Genomic DNA, 25,577 nt, shown 5'->3' with positions numbered 1-25,577 from the left:
TTTCCACAAGGACAAAGTTACAGGAGTAAAAATCAATCATGAGAGGGAACGACACAGGACAGGAAGCAGACGACAGTTTGACAACACAGAGCAATGAGAGCTGCTGGCAACTGGAGAAGGTTCAGTGCTAATGAACAGCAGGTCTGGCACTTGAGAGAGAAATTAAACAGCCTGTGGACAGCAGAAAGGGTTGTGTAGCAGAGAGACACTCCAGGTGACTGAGTTTATTACCGGGAGCATCCTTGCTGAAAACCTCACACTGCATTGGTGGTGAGAAGAAAACAACACATTTCTGCTCTAGAATGGTACTTTTGCTCTTCCTGCCTGGGATTCCCTTGTCCAGGGCAAGGCTGAGGGTGGAAAGGACAGTGCCAGGGGGCCAGAGGTTCAGCAGCACTGAGATGCAGGGACAGAGCTGTGCCAGCTACAGCTCCTACAGCAGCCATGAGTTAGTGATGAGTTGGATGGCACAAAGCCACCTTTTCTTGCCTTGTGATTTCAGTAAGGTGGTGTGGGAATGGGGCCATTTGACTGCCCATGTGGTATGAAAAAAATAATTTTCTTGGGGAAATATTAGGAGAAAGGACCTGTGTGAAGAGGACACACAAAAACAGCCACTTCTTTACTCTGGCTATAATCTGTCTTGTGTGCATATGACAGTTTATACACTCACAGAAAAAGCACATGCAATTAATTCAGCCCACCTCAGACATGACAGGGGAGGGAAATAGGGGAGCACTTGCCTCAAACAATATGATAAACTATATAGTACACAGCAACTGCAAGGACATTGCTTTTCAGAGCATTCACAACAGGGACAGGCCAGCTCCTGTGACAGGGACTCCCTTGCACAAAGCAATGTGGCCAGCTAAAGGAATAATACCATGGATTTTTCTAAGAGATCTCTGCCCCTTGTCCGTTGGTGTGCCTCTGGTTTGCATGCACAAAGCATGAGAGCATCAAGATCTCCCCAAGACATTGGATCCAGCTGGTTTGATGGTTACTCTTCCACAGATTCTGGTGGGTTTGTGTTGGTTTGGTTGTTGGTTTTGTTTTTTTTTTTTTTTTTTTTTTGACAGAGTTGTGTTTATAATTCCCTATCTTAGCTATGTGAGAGAGAGAGGGCTACAGCTTCCACCCAAGCTCTCCAAGCTCTGAGCTTATCTCTGCCAGCAGCTGGTGCCACAGGCTGGTGTGATCCTTGAGAGCTCCTGTCTGATCTCCTGAGCTGTGCCAGCTTCATCCTGTCAGAACAAAGGGCTGGATTTGGAGGGGTACAGAGGAGGCCATCATTCAGGGAGACACCTTTTCTTGCAGGTTGTGGAGGGTCAGGGCTGAGCTCCTGCATCAATGCTGAATTTAAGTGGGAACAACTGAGAGGACAGTATGTTGGGCTGAAATTCTGCCAGGCCACTGGCAGAGTCTCCCTGTAACATTGTGATGGGGCTGAGCTGCATGCTGAGACTATGAAAAAGCTTCCCTTCAGCATATGGGGTTGGGAATTTGGTTTGGCTTGTGCTAGAGCTGGGCAGGGGATATGGATGTGTGCAGATGTCTGTATTGCAGCCCTCCAAGTGCCTGCCCTACTGACTGCTTTGGTGTTGCACAAACCCTGAATTTGCTGCCCAAGACCTCGAGTGCTCTTTGGGTTCCCTCCCTATAGCACACATTTCCCAGCTGTGGGCAGTGGTGCTTCGCATGCTTGATCTGTGACAAGCTCTGGGAGCCATGAGGACAAAACAAATGAGAAACACATGTTTTATTGAGCAAGTTTGCGTGCTGATAGCATCATGGCCTCAACATTTTGCACCATGTCTCCTTAAGGCAGTTGTAACTCCCAGGGAAAGCAAGAAAGCTGCCTTGGTTTCTGCTGGGCTAGTTGGGGGCCTGAGGGGGTCACAGCTGGTCCCAAAGCCAGAGTGGTCTGTGCTGTGATCTTGTAGCATACCTGGCAAGCTGGGGTTTGCAGCTCTCTCTCTGGGCTGGGAGGCAGCTGCTCCTCCCTTGCAGTGCAGCTGCAGCTGCTTCGAGGAAAACTTTTGAGCCAGGAATGCGTAAGGATGCCGGCATCTGTGTGTGCTCACAGCCTTTCATCTCTGAAATGCAGCCCAGCCAGGCCACAGGGCAGAAAGCAAAACGTCCTGGGAAGGGTTCAGGAAGTATTAGAGAATAGTTCATGCTGTTGGAGGTGATTCAAGCAGTGATCCCTCTTCTAGGAACGCAGGCTGCAGGAGGCATGGAGAGCCTCGGGGTCACTAGCAGGGCTTGGAGACCTCTCTTTCTAGCCCAGGGCATGACTGAAGCTCATAGCAAGTCCCTGATGCCTCATCACTGTCTCTGGGGGGTGAGAAAGGTGAGATGGGCAAGTGCTCAGATTGTTGTCATCACATGTGACACTGGCACTACCTGGCACTGATTGCTTACCCTTACTGGTTTGGGGCCAGACAGGCTAGTGGAGTTCAAAAGCCCTGTGTTTAAGTGACTGCAGTGATGTACTCAGATCCTTTATGTCTCTGCAAGTTGAGCCACCTCTGGGTGTGCGTAGAGGTCATGGCAGTGTCTCTTGAAATTACCCATCAGGTGTGGAGAGCTGGGAAGACCCAGGCACCTGCTCTGCAGCTGGAGGCAGTGCTGTGTTATCCCTGCATGAGTCCTGGGTGCACTCTGCTTCCCAGGCACATGTAGTGCACATATCAGCCTCCCATTTAAGTTTCTGCATGCAAACCTCCTGATGCCCTTCAGCTTGCCCAGCTGGGTTTGGATGGTGCCAGCAGGGCAACGATATCCTCCTCTGCTGACTCACTGTATGTCTCAGGAGGCAGGCACGGGGGTCTGAAGGATGAGAAGGAATGCAGCAGGAGCGAGTGTTTGAGAGGGGAGCAGAGCAGGGTTTGCAGCCCTGCTACAGTTTGGACTGGGAGCTGCCTCATTAAATCACTGCTTTGCTGGAGTGGCTCAGAGGAAGAGATGCCTTCCCTGAAGCAGGATCTCTCTGGGTTCTCATAGCCACCAAATGGAGATGTGGCTTTATTTTTCTGTTTGCTTGTTTTTCAAAGTCGAGCCATGGGAGTCGGCATCCAAAGTCTTCCCAACTAGACAGGAAAAAATTCCATGGTTGCAGAGAGAGGGGAGAGCGATGTCTGCAACAGTTCTTCGTTATTTCCAGACACAGTCACAAAGCCAGATGGAAGGAGATGAAAGAATTAGAAGAATAGGTTGCTTTAGACACCAAATAACAATGTTATAGGAATAAAGCCATTGGAATAACTTATTGGTTTTGTTTTTTTAATTTCCTAGCTGAATCACAGAGTCAACTCAAAAACTGCATTTTAGGTCAGTTGAAATTCATGTTTTATTTCCAGCAGAAAAAAAATAGCTGGGCAAACACAATTGCTAAGCTTACCAAAACATGTTTTTATTTTGCTTTCTTTTACCTTTAAGCTTACATACATAACCTCGTGAAATATATTTAAAAATAAGAGAGGGAAAAGAGTTCATCTTAGAAATCATTCTGGAATCAAAGCTGCTCCCTGAACTAGGCACAAATTTCCAAATAGTTTTGGTCTACCTCAAATTGCATTTCCTAGTGAATTAGGTCTCTGTCTGAAAAATGTTACCCAGCCTTATTTAGGAGTTATAGGAAATCAATGGTCACTTCTCTTGTTTCTTAATCACAGAATTGCCTTTGGGCTGCAAATGCTGCCAAGTCTGTGCTGTCAGCCATGGGGACATAAGGGAAGCTCTGCTCTGGCAGAAGTAGTGATGACTGAGTCTGGCTCCCCAAGACTACACATGTAGGTATGGGGTGTGCCATTTCTCATGAGCACAGCAGAGGTTGTTTGCTTCACTTTCCCCTTCATTTTATATACTGTTCCTCTGCTGGCAGGGGGATTGTGGCTCTGACAGGTGTATCTTCCAAGCAACACATCATAAGCTACCAGGTCAGGAGGGGTGTTGGGGGAAATAGCATCCAGCTTCCTCACTGATAGTCCACACAACATAATTATCTCTTGTTCCCCTTCTGTTTAGGCTGTGTTAAATCAGAAATGAGGCAGGAGACCCACAAGGACACACCGGTGTAAGCGCAAGCAGCTTGCCTAAGAAAAAGCCTCCATGTTTGACCAATCTTCTTGGGTGACATTGGGTCCAGCAGAAGCTGCAGGGAGCAGTGCAGGGGCAAAGGGGCCACTGTTGGCTGTGGTGCTGATAGCCTGGAGAGACACCCATCCTTGGGGCATCCATGGGAAGGCTGGAAACCCTGGGACTTTGGAAAGTTTTTCTCTGTCCTTCCAACTGTGGCAGTTTCCATAGTGACTCTACTTTGTAGCCTATTTCATAGTGATGCTGCCAGTTTTCTCATGGCCTTCTTGCCTTATCAGAGTTTCCTCTTGGCTGTCTCAGTGAAGAGGTCAGTCATTAAGTGTAAGTCAGAGACTTACAGATCTTTCCCTACCTCAGAGGGAAGTCTCTTGAGCATAGGCATGAAATGGTGTTAGCACTTCACAGGGATGGTTTCAGGTGCTGGTGACTTGACTGGAGGCTTTCTGAAGAATAATAGGGACAGCAGGAGTTGAAAAGAACATGCTGATCATAACTAGGGTCACAGTTCCCCTTGTGCTGGGTCCCACATGGCCCAACATTGCTACTCTTGATCTCAGTGAGGGGCTGTGGGGTGACTGACTGCCCTTGCAGTTTAATGGGACTTGCTTGTTGCTGATGTGATGTTTCTGAGAGCAGTGAACACATGCATGTGTGTCTCTCCCTGTGTACCTCTGCAGCCTTCCCAATGTCCCAGTTTCAGCAAGGATTTTCACTTAGTTTTTACAGCAGAGTTTTTTCTCTCCTCTTTCCAATACTAATCAGTAGATGCACACACCTGCCAGTTGTCAGGTCATCTCCTGAAATCCTAGTTTGCACTTTGCAGGCTGCAGTATGGTAGAGCTTTGGCAGACTTGCCTTCAGCTCCCTCTGGCTACAGGGACACAGTTTAACCTTGGATGGAGCCATGCCTTTTTGGCAGATGCACCACCGATGAGCAGACTCCAGGTTCCTTCCACAGCCCACTCAAACTTTTCCTCTCTTCCATGTTCACCTTACTTCACTTCTATTTTCTGGTGTTCCTGTTAGTCTGATAACCATTCCCAGCTATATGATTTCAGGAAGGGGATGGGTGCTCCCTCAATACCACAGGCCAAGAAAAGTTGTCTACACAAAATAATGCCTAATAATGAGAGGTTTTCTGAGCCTTCCTCACTGTTCTCACTGGGTAAAGGAGATTTCATGACTGCATGAAGTAGAGAAGCTTCAAAGGAGAGAAATGACTGTGACAGAGCACTGTCCCCTGGGGATTCACTCTTCCATAGCTGCCTCCAGCAGAGCCATTGGGTAGAGCAGACCCAAAGCTGCTCCGCATTAACAAGGAGCTGATCAAATCCTTGAGCCAGGATAGAAAATGGGAAGTACAGAACTGGCTTATGTCCAGCTCTGTTCTCACTCTCCCACACTGAGGCTGACTCAGTGTTTCCCTCCAGTCACACAGCAATTTCCATTGCTTTTTTTGCAATGTGCTGTGGTGGAAGGAGAGTAAAGACGGACTAAGGGACAGAGCTGGGAAGAGGGATCATCAAATCCATTGCAGTTGGATTCCCATCCCAGTGAGGGGAACAAAACCACTGAGGACTCTTGCACAAGAAGCTGGAGGCTGCTGGTAAACCTCAGCATTTCCTGCAATCTACATTCCTCCTGTGTATCCAGTTACTGGAAGGGGTGTGAATATGCCATAGGGTTGTAAATTCTAACTTGCCTCCCACTGCTTAGCTCAGTCTTTCCTCCTCTCTGTTGGAGCCAGGTGATGGCTGAAAAATGTGCCAGATTTGGATTCCATTCAGAAATAAATCATCCCTGGTCAGAAAAAAGAGGCAACAAAACTTAACTGGCAGGACCAGTAAAATTTGCAGGACTTCAGAGTGTGGGAAATTAGGGGAGTGAAGGATGAAAAAAGAGGGCTGCATGATACAGAATGAGCTGTGGGTCAACACAGATTTAGGGGCTGAAAAGGGAACATTTGAGGTTGTATATGGCACAAAGTACCTCAGACTGGGTAATGGGTGTGGGAACAGGCAGCTGTGTCAGTGTACCTCAGAATGGGGCAGATGAAGGAAGGAACATACACCTTTGGGGAAATGCCATCTGTCAGAGAAACCTCCCTTTTACAGCTGAGCCTGGGTGTGCTTAGAGAGAGAGAGGTGATGACATCCATGTTTGGTTGCTAGCAATAGTTTGTGGTGCACAGCTCTTCTCTGGTGTGGAGGCCCTGAGGGTGAACTCTTCATCTTCCTCCTTCATCCTCCTGTTGTCAAAGGCTTCCTCTGACAACTCGTAAGTGCTGTGACATACAGAACATCACCCTCCTGCTGGAATTCAGAAGTCGATGCTGGTCTTGTTCTTATTTTTGCTTTAAACAAAATAGGATGGAGAATTGTGATTCCTAGGAGCTCAGCCATGGCAAAATAGAGCCTGGCCCAGGGCAATCAGGATATGGGAAGAAGAATCATACCTCAATGAGGAGTACAACTGGTGCATTCTCGTGACTCTAGCTGGTTAGAGTGACCCCGAGATACGTTAGAAAGTCTCTTTTTCCCAGCCCGACAGTCGAAGAAGGAGTCAGAGCTCTTCAGTTCTCGGTCTCAAGGTTGTTTATTGTACCTTATCTATAAAATTTTTTCTCCTGACCTGCCAAGGTCTGCTCAGCAAGACAGTCAGAGGCACTCTGCCTGCCCCTGGGGCAGTGTTATCTTTTTATACTAAAAACTACATATACAATATTTACAATTACTTTCCAATACCTATCACCTATGTTAGACAGTGAACTTCTACTCTAAACCAATCTCAAAGTGCCAACATCACAGCAGAAGATGTAGGCCAACAAGAAGAAGGAGAAAGGCTGGACGCACCCAGATTCCTCCATCTTGCCCCCTGAACCCCGATTCTAAAAACCCAAAAAAATCTATTTTTCCACCCTGTGACAAACTAATTATTATTCTACTTATACTTTCATGGCTTGCAGATCCTCATATAAGGTTGGTAATTTTTTCCATGGGTCATAATCAAAGTCACAGGTGTCTTGGGCTCTGTGCCAGGGTCTCTGAGCCCCCTGGCAGAGGTCCTGGCAATCCAGGACAGCCAGAGGGATGTCCTGAATTCTGACAGTGTATCACTCATCGAAGTGGTCCTGGCTCCAGACCAGAGAGCAGAGGGAGCTGAGCTGCTGTCTTCTGTTCATTCTTGAGCAAGTCTTGCACCTTGGGCCTTTCCTTTCCAGTCTTGTCACATGAAAGGATGACACCAATCTCATCCCTAAGGCCCTGTGGAACTAACTTCATTTAGGACCTTTCACATGCACTGAGATGCTTCCCTGTGTGTGAGGGTGATTTTTCTATCCAAATACAAAGTGACTAACTTGATTCCTCCCTCTGAGAACCATGGTGCAGCAGAGCATCACATCCTCTCCTCCTGTGGGACTGATTCTGCCCTGCTTACAGCTGAAGCCTCTTCAGCTGGTTTGGTATGCACAAATCAGTCACACTCTGAACTCCTGCCTCCATGCCTTGCTGGGACCAACACTAGTAAGAAAGATCCCGGTGGTTGTGGAAAAGCCGGCAATTTCACCACATGATGCAGCAGAAGGGAATCAAACTCCTTCTTCTAGAGGTGCTGTAGGGATAGGTGGAGGGAATAGTGCTGAGAGAAGTGCAGCTTTGGGCCATGACACTTTGGAAGCTGTGAGTATAAGGAGTGTTTTTGCCTGAGCAGCAGAGAGGCTGCAGGAGTGAGAGTGCTGCCAGATGCAAACTCCCTTCTAGCAGCCATTTTCCAGACTTGTTTGCAGGAGCGATTTCCTCTTCCCCAGACTCTCATGTCATTGTTCCCCTAATGGGGCCTCACCGGTCATTGCCTTGTGGTGGAAAATATGAGGCTGTGGGGGCCAGAGCACAGACATTCCTTCCAGCTTAAAAGGGAAAACAGAGCCCTTGTGCAGCAGAGTCCCCCAGAGGTGTGCCTGGCTCCGGAACTGTTTCAGCAGCATCACGCTGTAAGAGACATCAGCTGTTTGGCAGATGCCTTTTTGCTCTTGATTAGGTTGTGGGGAGAAAACCCTCCTTCTTCCCAGTTCTTGCTTCCCTTTCCATGCAGGCACCAACTTCTGCCTGCTCTCTGTGGGACATGAGAAAGCCATGGCTGGTTTGTAAGGGCTGCTGCTCCTGCCAGCAGTCCAGGCCATGTCTCCACAGGGCTCAGTGGGGAGGTAGAGCTCTGTATCCATCCTGCCAATGTCTGCAAGGCAATGCTGCCCAGGCAGTCTTTTTTAGCAGCAGTACAAGCATCAGACATCTTCATGTCCCTTTCCCTGACAGAGTCATGGACAAATTCCTACAAGCAGGTTTTCACAAACTGTGTTGTTTTTCCATGGCCTCATGTAGAGGTCACTGACCTGATGGGCCCCCTTTATCACAGAGGTCACTCAGAGCCTCAGCCACTCTCCTGCTCAATGCACATATGATGGACACATCTGATTCGTGGATCCTGGACTGAGCAGCCAGCAAGTCAGGGAGGGTATCGCACAAATGGGTGAGGTAGGGGTTTGCAGAGAGGGAACCTCCTATGAGCTCTGGGAGTTGCAGTTCCTTCCCTCTATTGCCTTCTTTTCTCTGCATCCAGATTTTCTGGGAACACACCCTGATTCCCAGCATGTGCAGAGATGCATGGTCTGGCTTGTTTCCCATGAGCAAAGTCAGATGCCATTAAATATTCATCTCGCAAGCATTCAAAAGCCTTTAAGGGGTTGCACTTGATGTTTTAAGAGAGCCAGTCCTAGATGTCAGTTGAGAATAGAAAGAGATAGGAGCAAAGTATTGGAAAGAGGAGTTGGCTGATGTCTAGGTGTGTGTATTGGTGGATTGGGGCACATGGTCCTCCATGGCAGGCATTCCACAGGGAGTGCAATAGCTCCCGACACTGTGTCCAGATCTCTGTTCACAGCCCTTGATTGAAGCTGGCTGAAATACTCTAGTGATGGAAGCTCTGAGGGGGCAGAAGGGAGATGGGAGTCTGTCCTCCAACACAAAGAAAATGCGGTAGGGGAAGCACGAGGGTCAGTGGCAGGGAGACAGCAGGGGGCCTGGATTCATGGCAGGGGGCTGGAGTGAGGATCTGTCCTCAGAACTGCAAGCAGCAGTGACATTGAGTCTGTCAAGAGGAGAGGCTGAGCCAGAGAAGTGTTGTGTGGGGCTCTGAAAAGGAATTACTGCCTGGTTCCCTAAGGAAGCAAGGCGATGTCAGCAGGCTGTGTCTGCCTGCCTGTCTCTGGCCTCCAGCAAGCCTTGACTCTACAGGCCTGTTTCCGGCACAGCTGATAAAGCAGCGGAGGCCTCCGAGATAATGGCATCCAGCTGGTTTTGTGACTCTAGGTGACTGCCTTAATGAGAGGGGCCTGTGAAGACCTCCCCTGAAGAAGGAGTCCATGAGCTGCCCTGGAACTGGCTGACAGACAGGCCGTGCAGAGCGAGCTGTTGGAAACTGGCCTTCATTAGTTCTGCTGCTCACAGGATGGCTTTAGGAATTAGGGGAGGGGGAATCCTGCAGTTTAAATGGCACTGGACCCCTCTGCATCCAGCACAGACCCCATATTGACACCCTTCAAATAGGATATTGTTAGCATTGGGAATGTCGAGGGAACATTGTCAAATGCAACTGGTCACACTCCCTTGGGGAATCCAGCCCTGGTCCAGACTTTGCCTGACAAACATCTCTTCTTTTTTGACTACCTAGCTCAGGGATAGCCTGGTTTTGAGCCTTTCCAGCTGCCTAGCAACACCTTCGCTGGTGTGAGCAGGACATGCACCATGTGCCTTCCAGAGACAGGTGGGGAACCCCTGCAGCAGGGGAGGGAGGAGTTCCAGAGGGTGCCACTTTGACCAAAAAAAAGTGTTCAAGAGATGACCTTGCACCAGTGTGCACAGCAACCTCTGGCAGGAGGTTTCATTCCAAAGTAGAGTATGTGTTATTCCACAGCCTATTGTACCATTCCAATAGCGATGATGTCCTGGGATTGTCCTGATAATGTCTGGTTTTTTTGGAGAGCTGAATAGCATGATTCAATCCCCGCTTGCTGGGCTTATCACTGTCTTTTTTTTTGCTAAATGAAACTCAAGCCTTCCAAGTAAGAATTTAAGATAATTTGTGTGGATTTTCTTCCAACCTGAGGCAGTAGCCCAAAGGAAGGAAAACTGTAATGGTCACCTTACCTATCTATTTATGGCAAGCCCAGTGTCAGGGTGCCTGCTTGTTTCACGCTAATCTGCTCAGTTTATGCTGCTGCCAAATTTCCGCCCCATCACACCAGAGTGTTAGTGGATCCAGGGAGCTGCCACAGGAATTGGGTCAGGTTTGCAGGGAGGAACAAGTGCTTTGCTTGTTAGTTGCAAACCAAAACAACAGGACAAACGTGCTGCCAGAACCAGCTGCACAAATGACCAGAGGTGACAAGCTGGCTGCCCCTTCGTGCCCTCAGTGAACATGGGATCTGGTCCCCCTGGCCCTCTGCAGGAGGACACTGCTGCCGAAAGAACAGGAGAAACACTTGGGTAATGGGATGAAACGCATAAGCCAAATGCTTTCTCAGTGCCATCACTGTACAGGAGTTTGTAAATTTTCCTGGCTCCCTCCTGAGCTGCTCTGCTGCCCAGCTCTCTCTTTTTGAATGTTGCAGCACAATGCTTCTCCCTCCCAGCTCCACAACAGGAGTGGAGGGAAGACATAGCTTATCTCAGCTTTCTGCATCATTAACCTACTGCCTTGTGTTTCCAAATCTTTCTGCATTCAGAAGCAAACATTGCCAAGACAACAGCTAGACAAGGCGCTAGATTTCATGGCTGGATGTTGAGTTGGTTTAGATATTATACAGGCTATGCAGTTTATGGGTAGTACCTTGGCACGTTCAGAGATTCTTTACATCCCTACTCCCCTGTTAGTTGTGGCAGGCAACAGGCAAAAGGGATGTGAATGTGAAGATGTAGGGACAACTGGCAGAAATACGTAGCTGCACAGCTTATTTCTCTCTGCTGCATGGAGGGGAGTCTACTGTGAACTGTACTGATTATATCAGAAAACTTGCAGCCAGGTTTTGCTGCTGCCTTCCCTGAGGCATGAGAATCTGTGCATGTCTTGCAATCCCAGACATCATTTTGGTGCCCTTTAGTTTTGCCTTCTCTTTTGTATAATACATGGGATTGCCTCCCATAGGAGTTTTCAGTGCTCCAGCTTTAGAGCACTTTGATTTCTGTGCACATCATGCAAGGCAAAACCACAAAACCTTGATTTTACAGCCAAGAGCACAGAGCATTATGTGAGGGTCAAGTAATTTTATGTATTTCCAGAAAGTGATGCCAAAAGAAGAAAGGACCTGCCCTCACTGCTGATACCAGAAAAGGTTGTTACTTGTATGAATAGGAGCAGGACAGTAGGTAGTATTTCTCCAATGCAGTATGGGCTGCTGAGAAAAAGACTTTTGAGGTCTCAAAGAGGAGATTTTCTGTGGAAAGATATGCAGAAAACAAGCCAGTATGAGGGGTTGTTGTAAAGCATATTAACTCCCCATCTTGTCTTTCTGCTTGTTTCCCAGAACATGTGTAATGGCATTAATCCCTGCTGCTCTCTTCGGGCTGTAGGGCACTGTGGACATGGAGCTGTGTGCACAGCTCTTCTCTGCAGGTGGAAGCTTCTTCTTCCTTACAGAGGTGTTTTGTCATTGAATTGTTCGTGGTTTCAACTTTCACAGGCTGGTTGGGAAAGTCCCAGTTCCCACCAAGGGACACCAGACAGTCATGGCTCAGTAGGGGCCAGGGGAGGAGGCAGCCAAGGGAGAGTTGGGCAGTTCCCTTGCAAAGGCAAGGAGCCGTGATACCTCTTTTCTGTCATGCGTACAATCATTCGTATCTCACTGCAGACACTGCACTGTTTCCATGCAGTCCCACCAGTGCAGAGCAGGCACAGCACCTGGCAGGACCTTGGGATCCTGTGCAGACCTGGCACTGCCTTGGTGTGTCAAGTCACACTCAGTCCTGGACAGCCGGGTGCCAGCAGGGACTCGGAAATGCTCCAGATGTCTGTGCTTACTCTGTGTTGGGGGTCCAACTTCTCAGCACCAGATGCTGCCAGAGATGAGAAACAGCCTTTTCCACTGCCTAATTTCCTAATTTTAGCTCTCCACCTTGAGGCCCTGCATTGCTGGTTGCTATGGTGATCCTTCACCACTGGCATTGCCTCTGGCTTTTGCCTGCGGGTGCCTTGGAAATGTCTTTTTCCTCCTCAGGAGACAACAGCTGAGGCAGAGGCATTGCATGTGACTCTCTGCACTGTCAGCTCAGGTCTTCTGCTTAGTGTTTGCCTGTTAACATGCACGAACCTTCATCCACGGGGTTACATTTCCCAGCCCTCCAAAAGCATTGTGCATTCCCATTCAGTAGACAAGCTGGGCTATGCATACATGACACTACCCAGCTGCCCTGAACTTCTGGCCCTTGAGCTGTTGAGAAGAGCTTTCTCCATGGTCTTTGCCAGAGAAGATGTCTGAGAAGGTCGTGCCCCTGTAGGGGGAAGGGTCAGAGTGCCCCTGTGTTGTGGCAGACATTCCAAAGGCACAGGCGCTCCTGCCCTGGCTTCATCCTTGCTGCTTTTGCACCTTCCCACTTGCTCTCTGGGCGGCAGAGGAGTACCTAAAAGAGAGAGAGAGAGCTTGGGCACCTCACTCGAGGCAGAAGAGAGGAACTGCCTTGCCAAGGCTTGCAGTGGAAATGCCACCGTGCAGCAATTAATAACAACTCTCTGCCCTTTCCCTTCTGCCTGCCCGAGCACGCTGTGGACTGGAACGGGTGACACTTCCCAAGCACAGGATGACAGAAAAGGCAGTGGCAGCTCTCAGAGACAAAGCAGTGTAAAAGCTGTGATCCCAGCAAATCCTGATTTTAATTAGTTTAATGGCAATGATGTTGAAACACTGTGGAGTCTTTTTTTAGAATTTTAAATTTAAAAAATTTGTGGTTTATATTTTCAAGCTTTTACAAGGCAGGTGCAAGGATGGCTATTTAATATTAAAGTGGCAGCTGCCTCACTCACTCACTTCAGTGGGTGAAGCTTTATAAAAAGCAAACATGACAAGATCCAAGGTAAGATCAGAGTATCTCTCACAAGAAACCAGTTTGGCTGGTAGATTCTGGGAGATCACCAGAGAATTGGGAGATTATAAAGCCTCATTTGCAGACCCTCAGTGTACTCATCCAAGTCATCCACCTCTGTCTCTGTTACACTGTCAGTTGTGCACAGGAGACTCCCACATTTGCTGGGAAGGCAGCCAGGAGCTGCTAGAAAGAGCTCCCACCCTGTGGTATGCCACAGCTGGGTTTGAGAAACCCTGTGCCAGAATGAGAGGGCAGGCAGGCAGAGCAGCTTGCTTCATTTCTTCCTCTGGCTGAATCCTGAGGTGGATAAAGCCATGCTGGAATGTGGCAATCAGCCCCAACCCCCTGCCAGCCTAGGGGAACTTAAGGCAATAAGAAGAAGCAACCAGAAAATTGTGTGGCTTTGATTAATAAGAAAAATCAGAGTAATGTGGCCTTCTAGCCTGGCAGGTGGCAGAGTGTCTTCAGAAGCTGTTCTGGTAATATCACCCTGCCAGCATCCCCATCCCAGGTTGCAATGGAAGAGCTGTGGGATGGTTCCTGGGCTTTAGCACTAGCTGGGAGGGAGCTGTGGATGGCCCCATTGGAGACTGGGTTTCCAAGTGAGCTCCCTTGGGGAGAGGAGTCCAGCAATCTGAAGTTGGGCACTGCAGATGGTTGTTGAGGCCAGCTGCATTGCATTGAGGCCAGCAGTGCCCTAAGTCCCAGCCAGGAATGAAAAGCCAGGTTTGGCATTGGCGGGCATGGACGGGAGGTGGCTGCTGGCAGTCCTGCCTGTCCATGGGAGAGGCAGAGTACTGCCATCTATTGCAGGCAACTGGATTACTGACCTCACTGGGTGGCCATTCAAAGCTGTGCCCAGCTGATTTTTTCTCTCTTTGACTGCTTGAAGGGATTGACAAGTTGTTCAAAACTCCTCTAAATGGATCAGCACTTTGGTAGCTATGTTGCATTTTAGGTGTGTGAGTGCCCAAAGTCAGACTCTAGCCTTGGACAATTTGGGTTTTTCTTTGTGCATTTTTCAAAATGAGCTATTCCTCCTTCCCTGCCCTGAGCTGCATGAGGTTGCTTTGTGCAGTGAAGTACTCCCGTTGTTCCATGCCACCCCAGAAGCGCCTGGTTCATTTACCCCAGCCCTCCCCTGGAAGGTGGCTGGAGAGAGCTGGATGCAGGAGAAGGGATAGTGTGTCACTTGTAGCTCAGAAACAAAATGTGAAAGGAGATGAAAAGGCAGAAGGAGGGTGATGCTGTCTTCATGGGGAGAACAGGCCTGGGACATGGAATACATTTCTCAGCTAAGACTGGCATGTCCAAACACTGTATTTGACAGAATAAACAGCAAAATAGGAACTCCTGCAGAGAATCCAAAAGATGTTTGTCACTATGTGAACCTGGAGGGATTCCTGCAGTGCTTTGAAAAGACCTTCTCAGGTTTGATGAATTGTGCAGTAGGCCAGCAAACAAACTATTCTGAAGACCAGAGCAAGGTTATTCAGAAAATGATCTGGCTGCCTCTGTGGGCTGTTCAGTAAAGACAGAACCTCTCTGTGAAATTGTGGTTTGAAAGCAAAACAAACAAAAATCTAGAATAAAGAAGAAACAGGAGGAAAAAATGTGTTCAGCATTTGTCAATAATGCTTGCTCTTCCGACAAATTCTGTTCCTTTTTCATCGCCTATTTTCAAAAGTAAGGGATATAGGTACAAAGATGCCACAAATGAGCAGAGTATAAGAATAATACTCTGATGAGAAGTGAAAAAACATTTTTGTATTAGAGGGAAGAAACACAGCAGATGTGATTGACTTATCTCACTGATTATTTTTCATTCCTCAATCTTCTTTCTGATGTAAAACTGTTGCAGAAGCCAGTTGGCTGGCATAAACCAGATACTCAACATACAGGTGGAAAATGTCAGGTGAAATGAGAGTCACAAAGGAAATTAATGACAAAGCAGGGAATTAAGCCAGGCTCTTCAAAGTCTGAACCCTGGAACTATCTTCTCTTTTAAAAGTCTATTAAAAAAGGCATTAAATGGATAAAAATAAATGGTAGTTGTATGATTAAACTATGGAAATATTCCACACTAGGTGTCACCAGTTTAGGAATGCTGTGGGACATAAAAAAAAAAAAAAGAAAATATCTGACAGTTATGTGAACAACAATACTTGTGATGACTTTGGCTAGGAGAAAACTGTAAAGCATATAAATTGTGCTGCAGGATATAAGTCAACTGCAGGCTGTCAGGAATCAGGAAGGAATTTTCATTATAGGAGGATTACTGGATAATTATCTCACCATGACAGTGTTCTTCCTTTAAAGTGTTTGATCTTAACTAGTGAAAGCAAGATAATGGGTCAGTTTTTTGTGACAAGGACATTATCTGGTGCCTGATGACAATTTTTCTGCCTGTTTGTATTGTACCTTTCTCTAGGGATATGTTCACCTTCTTCCTAAGTGTCTCAAGCAAAGACATTTCTGCTCCCTACCCTCTGTGAAAAGAAATTTTAAAGACAGCAGTCCTTGACATGAGCAAATTATTCTTGCCATTCATGCTAGACTTCCTCTTGCTCATGTTTGCTCCACTTCTCCCAGGTGATTTTCCAGGAATGACCTGAAGGAAACCCTGTATTCTTGGGACTGTAGCCCTTGTTCTTGTGTCTGCTGCTTCTTATTGTCTGAGCTGTCCATCTATTGAAGTCATGTCTCTCTTGTTCTGTCACCCCCACCTTAACACCGTGGTACCTTTTGGTCCTGATACCAGTTAAATGTGCTAGTTTTTTTAACTGTGTTGTTACTCTTGTGGAGAATGATGTATTTTGTGTCTCTGACTTTGTATCTTGCAGGAAGAGCCAAGGAGCAAATCTAAAATCTGTGCCAATGTTTTCTGTGGAGCTGGGCGTGAGTGTGCAGTGACAGAGAAGGGAGAGCCAACCTGCCTCTGCATTGAGGTATGGGAGCAGCACAGGTTCTGTGTCTGGGACAGGTGGCACCACCATCACCCCCCAGATGGGTTTCTGTCACTGGAAGGATCCCGTGGTAGAACAAGGCTATGGCTGTTTTGAAGCAGCTGCAAATTCAGAGTGGCTCTTCAAACAGCAGGACTGTTTCCAGTGTTGTGGGGGGGAATAGCCCTACAGGGTAGATATAGTCTGGGACTCACAGCTGTGCTGCTTGCAGGACTGCCTAGGGTCTTTACACGCACAGGAGACTTTTGTTGGGAAAGCCCAGGGGGGTATGGATGTGCAGCTGGCTTTGAAGGGCACTCTAGGGAGTGGTCTGTGAGCTCCAAGACAGCCTGACCTCACTGGCGCCTTGTTTGAGGAGGTTACAAGCACCCTACTAAAAATCAGCTTTTGTAAAATGGAAATAATTGTGGTAGAGTGCTGTAAGGATGAATGGCTGTATCCAGCAGGGAGTCAGAGATGATTAGAAGAGTCTTTCCCAGCTGTAGGGACACAATGTCTCCCTACTGTGCTCTGCTCCGTGCCTTCAAAACATTTCTGCCTGGCTCCTGGGAATGGCCATGTGGCTCTTTGTTCCCCCTTCCCTCAGAGCTTGCAGCTCTGGCATGACCAGCCTGGGCACTGGAGGGTGAAATGCTCTGTTAGTAGGAAGAGAGTCTGTCACTCTGGGTAGGCTTGACCAGACCAAAAGGAACAGAAGAGAGAAGCTCATAGCCTGAACAGTGGCACTGGTGAACTCTCTTTGCTTTGGGCTGTGCTGTTTGTTCATGGCTCATGGCTTATTCTGCCATTTGGTTGCAGAAGGGTGGAGCAGAGTCTGCAGAGAGATGCAATGGAGCCAAGCAAGCGCAGGTGCAGAGACCAGAGGCACAGAAACACCTCTGGGCAGGCATGGCCACGGCACATGGAGCAGCAATTGCAGGATTATGTTCCATATTTATGCTGAGCACTGATTTATCTGCAGGGGTCTACTTTCAGAAAGACTCCTGTCATGCTGGTGATGATGGAAACTGGGATGAAGTGAGGCCTTTGAACTCACACCCACAGACCTCCCTGTGTGGGTTTTCCTGGGGTTATGATGGGTGAGTTAGCCTGCTCCAAACACAGGGCCAAGGGGACTAGGCCAAGGACTTCTCCTGAGCTGGGCTATGGTTGGACTCACCGAGCTGTCCCAAGGAGGCGGGTGAAAGGCTGTGTTCTCTGGCTCTCCCACAGAAATGCAAACCTCACAAGAGGCCTGTGTGTGGGAGCAATGGCAAGACGTACCTGAACCACTGTGAGCTGCACCGTGATGCCTGCCTCACCGGCTCCAAGATCCAGGTGGATTATGATGGCCACTGCAAAGGTAACCCTGGCAAGGAGGGCTGGATACACTCTCAGGGATGAAGAGCTGGAAGGGAAGCATGGCATGAGAACAAGGCGAGGCAGAGGCCTCACCAGCAAGACCTTGTCTCACAGTTGCTGAGTGGGGTAAACAAGGCAAGCCTCTGAACAGGAGCCAGATTCAAGCAAGAGTCCAGATGACCAGGCAAGCTGGCAGTGATGAAGCAGGCCTGAAATCAAGTTGTGAAGTCAGGACTGGTGATTCCGGTAACCAGAATCAGACAAGAGCCAGACGAGCTCATAGTGATGCAGTCTGTGGCGTTAATTCGGCCTCCTGCTGGGTTCAGGGTGTCCCCAGCAGGCTGCACGGGGTCCGGATAGTGCAGTCCTGTTCGGGACACACTGTCTGATTCCCAAGCAGCTCTCAGCCGCAGGCAACCTTAGCAAGCTTAAGGGATATCAGCTCTTTAGTGATTATCAGCTCATTGTGATTTCAGCTCTCAGCTTGCTAGGTGCCTAAGCAGGCAGACACAGGGAGAGAGAGGAGAAGGCCATTTAGAGTTCCACAGTGATGTCTTAATTGAATCTTCTGTGAAGGGTTCCAGTGACAGCTCTTCTACCAGAACGGAGCTAAAACAGCCCTTTATATAGGGTATAGGGGGATCAGAAATGGTCTAATGGCAAGGGTTAGAGGAAAGTGACCTATAGAGTTACAGAGAGATAAGCAGGGGTCCAAAGGCGGAATAGGGCTTCTAGCTATTCACCATGACTTGGCATTTCCTATCTCTAGGCTTCTGCTTGCCACAGGGCCCTTGCAGACCCTGTGCCTGCTACATAGCAGGGCTGAGATCAGTCACCAGGTCAAAGCCTGGATCAACAGTCTATGGAAGAGAGTGGTTGTAACAGAGCTGGAGACAGGCATGGCTACAACATGATAATCACAGGCAAGGACTAGGAGTTGAGGAATCAGATATGAAATGGAGCCTCATGGTTCATGATTAGAGAGTTTGGATGGAGGCTCTAGGTGAGGCCAGCAGGGTCATTAAGGCCCTCATTAGTGCACTCAAAATCCTGACACCTTGACTGTGGTGGGACCTTGGAGCTATTGTCTCCCCAAGCTTCTGGGAGTGTGGCACTCAGGAGAGCAGGGCAACCTTTTGCTCCTGCTGCCTCACTCTAAGCTTTTGGATTCAGCCAGGTAAGTGTCCCAGTTTAACTGCTGAGGAAAAGTCATGCTCTGAGGATAAACTCCTAAAACCAATACTATCATCCATGTTCCTAAGGAACCTCAATAACTTTAGGAGCAAGGATTTTGCCTCATCAGTGGGCCTGTTTAACACATACACACACACACACACACACACACACACACACACAGCAGCTGCATGGTTTTCTTGTGTTCAGACAGAGTTTCATGTGTTTAAATGTGTGCCCACTGTCTCTTACCCTCTCACTGAATACCATGGATAAAAGTCTGGTGCAGTCTTCCTCATTTCCTTCCATCAGATTTATAAACATTGATGAGATTGTCCCTGAGCCTTCAATTCTTTGGTCTAAACTGTCTTCAGTATCTCCTCATGGTCCAGGGATTCCAGCCCCTCAATCATGTATGTGGCCCTCATATACCCAAAGACTCCCAGGTTCTTCTGCTTTTACCCATGGTGGGAAGAGATTTGTATTGCTTCACACTGCATCAGAAATGTCCTCTTCTGTCTTTCCATTAACAGAAAAGAAGTCTGAGAATCCAGCTGCAAGTCCAGGTAAGAAGCTGTGTCCTGTTTGGCTGAGGCCTCTGTATGAATTTGTATGCTCTGGGAGATGGGCAGAGGGTGTGCTGGGGGGGGTGCAGAACTCTGTGTAAAAAGCATATCCTGCATGGGCTGTAGAAGAGTCTGAGTTGATAAATCAGCTGAAAGGTCATTGCCCAGCTCTTTACTCTTGGGTGACCTTTCAGAGCTCATTCATCTCCCGCGCTTTTCACTGTGCTGGGATGTCTCAGGGACTCAGCATAGACTAGGTGCAATGAAACCCAGTTTGCCCCCAGGGACTCAAACAGTGTTCATCACCCAGACTGAGGGATGGAGCACTCTTTTAAAAGGAAACTTTGCTTTAGGAGTCATGAACCAATGGGTGCAGAGGCAAAGAGTCAGGAGGTACAGCTGAACTGCCTCTACCATCAGCCAACCAAGATGATCTTGAGTCTCTTCTAATCTAAATGATTCTATGATCACCTAAATTTTAAGTCTCTTCGATTCCCTGTGCTTGGTTTCTCCCCTTATGTATTGCCATGTGTACTTAACAGTGGATTTTAGGGCCATGGCTTGTCATGAGATCCTTTTCCTATTCATGACCTCTAAATACTGGAGCTGTATAATCATCAACTTTAACTTCCTATGACAGATGAGAGCAAAGTCTCACACAAACTAAAGAGGAAGGACCATGTCAGAGCACAGCCACCACCCTAAAGCAGTTTTAAAGAAGTACAAAATGAAACATGCAGAATCCCTATAGAGCTGATTTTTTTTTCATCTCTCCATCTGCTTGTGATAGTAGTCACTGGATTCAGAAGATCCTTAGTGTGTGCAAGTGACATGAATTCACAGTGATTCCTTTTCTGGCTTTGCTGACCATTGGGCAGGTGTGATAATTCCCAGCTAGGCTTTCAGTTTTGTTTCTAAATCACAGCTTGTACTAGCACACAAAGTGATAACTGCTCTGGAGAAACATGTGACACTGGCAAGCACTGTGAATGAATAAGCCCAACCTGACTCCCTCTCATTTCCAGTCAGAGTGGACAAACCAGGGCTTTGAAGAAACAGTATTTCGTGAGATAGTAGGCTCTAAAATTCAAGTCTTGGAGACGGGGTGGTAGAAAGGCTTGCTTAGTCTGGATTTCCCCCTTGCAGAGGATAGAGGTTTTGGTATTTCAGGGTTGACAGCTGAATGACAATTCTACGCAGTGTCGGGAAGCCTGGGGACATTGTCAGTTACCTTCCTCCCTCAGTCTGGGACCCTTCACACCAAGATGAGTCAGCTCCGGGTTGTTCTTCCACAAGCTTCAGGAATGGGAAGGAAGAGCTTTGGCAGGAGTGTTGTTTTCCAGCCGTGCCACATGGTGTCACCAACAGCCCATCCACTATTCAGCACATGACATATCTGCTTGGATCTGGCAGTGATGTAACTCCAAGGACTGGACCAAGGGGCTGCAAGCTGCCATCAGGGCGAGCTGGCTGGCTTTTATTTCCAGTCCTCTCTTTGTGATCTCCCTGCCAGCTTGATTTCTCTCACTCTTGTTTTTCCTTCTGCTGCACTGTCTCCCATCACAGTTGTCTGCTACCAGTCGGACAGGGACGAGCTTCGTCGCCGGGTCATCCAGTGGCTGGAAGCTGAGATTATCCCAGATGGGTGGTTCTCCAAGGGCAGTAACTACAGTGAAGTCCTGGACAAATATTTCAAGGCAAGTAGGGCAGCACCTGCCTCAAAGCCCAGACAACATTTCTTGCCTTGTCACTGCATTACAGCTGCTGTGCCCCCAGCTGAGAGGTTCCAGTGTGTGATATGCCTGTTGAGCTGGGGACCAGAGGGATCTGATACGTCCTACAGCCTGATGTGTCATGGGCTGCCTGCAGCAGCCACTGACTGAGGCATTGACACAGCTTGTGACAACCAGATGTGGAGCATCTTTGATTCCTGGTGTCTGACCTGCCCTGGGGAAAAGGAAGAGGGCAAGCCTCATATGCCTGTAGCAGAGTAGAGAACTAATCTTGGGTAAAATGCCAGAGGAAAAGAAGGGAAAGTGCTGGAAATGCAGGAAACTGTGGCAGGGGCTGCTGATTTTTTGGCCTAGATAGTCCCAAGGCCATGCTGAGATGGGTATAAGGGACATTTGGGGGCTTCAAAGAATATGTCCCAGTTGTGGCTGAGAGCTGGCAGTTCCCTAGTTCTCTGCAGAGTGAAAGCCACTTGAGTCTTGGGCCTTGCAATAATCCTGTTCCTCCCTCCTCCCTGTCAGTCTATCCCTCACCCCACCAGCAGATCCCAAGCTTCTCCCATGCTCCTGCCACATGCACTGCTGTGTCCCTCCCCCTCACGCCTGGCTCCTGACAGAGACTTCAAAGCATTCAGGATGAAGCTGGAGGAGCAGGTGGGGAAGAGGGGATAGCATTTAAATCATGAGCTGTTGACAGCCAGAGATTAATGGTGCCTGACAGGAGTTAGCACTGCAAGCAAATCTGCCATGGCAATGGCACCCCCTGGTGAGACAGAGGAGCTGGTCCCCTCGCTCCACAGAACATCCTCACATTTGCAGTGGACATCCACTGCCCTGGGCGCTCCTGTCAGTGCCTGCCAGCACCAAAAAGCAGCAGTGTCCTGTGTTTGTCCCTCTGCCTGCAAATATGCTGTCCCCAGCCACTTTTGCAGGGTCTCCCCAGGTCATAGGCTTTGCTGAAATGCATGAGCCAGCCACAGGCTTGTTCGACTGTCACCACACAAGCCGTTCACACCCACTGTCCCCACACCTGTCAGCGTGCTGGTGATATCCTGAGGCTGAGCTCAGAGGCAGGGAGCCTCACGTTCTCTTTACTGTCCCACTTTTTCTAGAGCACTGATCCCAGCCAATGGGTGAGAGATCTTATGGCAAAGAAATACCTCTGCTTGTACCAAAGGAAGAATTTCCATGGCCAAGGTCAACAGTATGAGGTTCAGTAAGGGCAAATGTCAGGTCCTGCATTTGGGTCACAACAATCCCAGGCAGAATTACAGGCTGGGGAAACAATGGCTGCAAAGGGAGGTGGTGGAGTCACCATCCCTGGAAGGGTTCAAGAAACAACTGGATGTGGCACTTGCTGCTGTGGTTTAGTTGATAAGGTGGTTTTCAATCAAAGGAGATCTTTTCCAACTTTAATGATTCTGTGATTCTCTATCAGGTGGTAATCCACCTTTTCAACTACCTTATTCTTTAAGCTTTGAAACATTTTTAAAGCAGAATTCAGAGTTTGGAGCAACTTGGGACAAATCAAGGCAAAGCAAACTAAATGGCTTCATACATAGAGAAATTTGTGTCAGCAATGAGTGTCTGCTGTTACTGGAGGAATTTTTTCATGCCAAGCTGCGGGGCTCTTCATGCCCTGCATGATTCCTGTGCTGCATGTAGGAAACACTGGAGGCATAGTTGAAATGAAGCTTTTCCCTTTTCTCCTTGATGGGGAGGTTTGTAGATGTGGCATTAAGCTATTTCCCTTCTGGAAGCCTGACTTGTGGGGCTCACTGGGATGTGCTTTGTTCGTCAGGCAGGTCATGACCTTGAAGGACATTATTTCAAGAGGAGCAAGAGTGGTAGTGGGAAGCTGCTCCATTTTGGAGAATCTCTGTGGGAATGCCTTAATGTAGACCATAACTTTGAAAGGCAAGAAAACTCACTTAACAGTCTGGGTCATTAAGAGAACTGCAGTCATTTTGACAATAAAAAGCAGGACAAGAGGCTTCAAAGTCTAGTGGAAGTTGACATGTGGAGCAGTTACACAGGATTGTTTCCCTAGCCCTAGATGTTTCTCCTGAAACACACAGAGGTAACAACAGGCAGTGTCTATTCCAGCATTCCTGAGAGCACTGCACAAGGAGCCACAGCGACCTGCCCCAATCACACAGCAAAAATTAGGTGGCAGCAGTCTGTGTGCAGGATTAATTTTCCACTCACAGCAATGCAGCTGTCTCTGAGGGGGCACAGCAGATCCTGCTGAGTGCCCAGCACTGCGGTGTCACATCTCCAAACAGGAAAGCAAAATGCAATTACTTCTTTGGGAGTACAGCCAGGATTTTGGGGCTAAAACTGCTGCCCTTCAGTGCCAGGAGTCTTGTCAGGACCTTAAGAAGTTGATGGTGAGGTGTTGTGCTATTGCATTAAATTTTTTCCCTGGTATCAGCAGAAAATTGCTTCCTGTGATTTTTCCCTTTTGTCACTGTCAGAGTCTAGGCACAGCTTTGGATTTACACATATTGGAAAGCTGACACCTCCTTGAATGCAGCTGGTGTGCTCTAAGGCAGGAGTATATAAGAAAGCTAAGAGCTGGCTGAAACAAAGAGAAGAAATAGGGTTAGAGCCATAAATCAAGCAGCAGGAGGTGAATGAGAGGCAGTGTAGCTTATCTGTGAGAACAAGGCTAGGATCATTTCTCTCTTATTCTGAGGCTAATGTGGATATGTTGCTGCTTTTCTCTGAGCCTCTTTCTTTGTGAAAAACAGGGATAATGGAACTTGTCTCACTAAAGCTTCAAAATGCTATGTAGGTATGGAAGTGGAAGAAGGAAGGGGTACTTTGAACTGATAAATGAGAGCTTCTCACATCTTCCTATCTTCCCCTACAGAGCTTTGATGATGGTGATTCTCGCTTGGACTCCACTGAATTCCTGAAGTTTGTAGAGCAGAATGAGACTGCCATCAACATCACCACCTACATGGACCAGGAGACCAACAAGTTGCTCAGGTGGGCAGTGGACAGGATGCCAGAGGGAGGGCCAGGGGGGCAGATGTGGTAGAATGAAGATGGAAATTCACTCATGGTAAATATCAGCTAGGGCTTGCACTGGCAGAGTTAACTGTGTATGAAGTGGCTTCCAACTTAAATAGGTGTGAACACACAAGAGGAGCAGTCCTATCTCTACCTTTCATGTTAGGCACGTATTCCAATCCTCTTTTGCCCTAAATGTAGCACTTGTGCAGCCAGAAGGGAGTTGGGTAACAGAAGATTTGTCATCTTCTTTCTATTTCCTAATAAATTAGCTTTCCTGGGGACTGCCCTCTCCTTTTGCCTAATAGCTACATCCAGTGCAAGGAAGATGGTGGGAAAACACCATTCATAGGCAGCTATAGTTTGAGAGGTTTCCCTCTTTCTTTGTCTGCCACTGTGTGAAGAAAAGGCTGCTTCTGGTTATGCTGTGCTTGCATCTCTACCTGTGTGACAGCATGTAGATGTCAACAAATGTGGATGTCCCATTCCTGCTGTTCAGAATATTCCCCCCACTGCCCAGCCCGCTGCCAGACAGAGAGTATTTTGTGACTGTTCTTCTTTTCTCTGTATCCCATGAGGTTTCCTTAGAGAAGCCACTTGTGCCAGACATCTTGGAGTCTCCCTAGTTATTACTGTTTTTAGTCACCTGCACTCTGAAGACAGTAGAGAGGCACTGGCCTAGCACAAGCCCTGTGCAGAACAAGCCTCTGTGTTTCCTTTCAGGGGACTCTGCGTAGATGCCCTCATCGAGCTGTCAGATGAAAATGCTGACTGGAAGCTCAGCTTCAATGAATTTCTCAAGTGCCTCAGCCCATCCTTCAACCCACCAGAGAAAAGTAGGAACTCCTCACTTATCTTGGGGAACAAGAGGGGTCCTGGGAAGGGAGGAAAGAAAAGAGATCAACTTCAGGCCAGACACCGGGTGCTGTAACTCCACAGCCAGAGATAATTTTAATATATGCCTGCCTCTTATCCAACAGCACCCTTTGTCTCTGCATTGTTGAGAGTACTGCTTTTACTGTCCCAGAGCTCCTGCAGCTCTTGTAATAAGAAAGGTTTGGATTTTAGCAGCAAGGACATAGGTTGGATGGGTATGGTATGCTTGTAAGATCAAGGCATGTATTTAACAGTGCAGAGGTCAATCATGTGAGGAGTTCATGGCCAGATAACTTAGGAAAGTCAGACCAGACCAAAGTCCTGCTATGCTCTGCCTTTCACACAGAGAGCCTCCCTGATGACCATCTCAAAGTTCACTATCCTTCCAAATCATTTCCCCAACTTATCCTCACCTGGATCAGAATAACCCAAGCTTTCATTTCAGGGGATCTTTTCTTTGTGTAACAAATAAGGAAATTCAAACAAATCCAACACTGAGATTTCATTTGGAATTGAGAAATTGAAATGTGTTCTTCTGATGAAGAAAAACAAAAGGTTTGACTTTCCCAAATTATATTTTGGCTGATTTCACTCATCAAATTCAGCATGAATATTTTAGTCATGAGGAAACTTCTGATGGTTGGGGGAAGGAAGGCTTCCCCTTCAACCAAG

At 47.9% G+C, this 25,577-nt stretch overlaps 1 protein-coding gene across 2 annotated transcripts in view; it reads left to right on the top strand.

Annotated features, from left to right (window-relative positions):
• FSTL1 (follistatin like 1) overlaps nucleotides 1–25,577 on the top strand; it is a 94,066-nt gene that overhangs the window by 63,027 nt on the left and 5,462 nt on the right. For both annotated transcript variants that reach the window (XM_066572123.1, XM_066572122.1), the window contains exons 3-8: nucleotides 16,079–16,183; nucleotides 17,414–17,543; nucleotides 19,249–19,281; nucleotides 20,848–20,978; nucleotides 23,887–24,005; nucleotides 24,753–24,865. In XM_066572123.1, coding sequence (XP_066428220.1) covers nucleotides 16,079–16,183; nucleotides 17,414–17,543; nucleotides 19,249–19,281; nucleotides 20,848–20,978; nucleotides 23,887–24,005; nucleotides 24,753–24,865 — 631 coding nt within the window. The remainder of the gene's footprint in view (nucleotides 1–16,078; nucleotides 16,184–17,413; nucleotides 17,544–19,248; nucleotides 19,282–20,847; nucleotides 20,979–23,886; nucleotides 24,006–24,752; nucleotides 24,866–25,577) is intronic.

The sequence above is a fragment of the Molothrus aeneus genome, chromosome 2 (assembly GCF_037042795.1).
Source record: "Molothrus aeneus isolate 106 chromosome 2, BPBGC_Maene_1.0, whole genome shotgun sequence".
In the NCBI taxonomy this organism is placed as follows: Eukaryota; Metazoa; Chordata; class Aves; order Passeriformes; family Icteridae; genus Molothrus; species Molothrus aeneus.
This window is presented reverse-complemented; position numbering and strand designations above follow the sequence as displayed.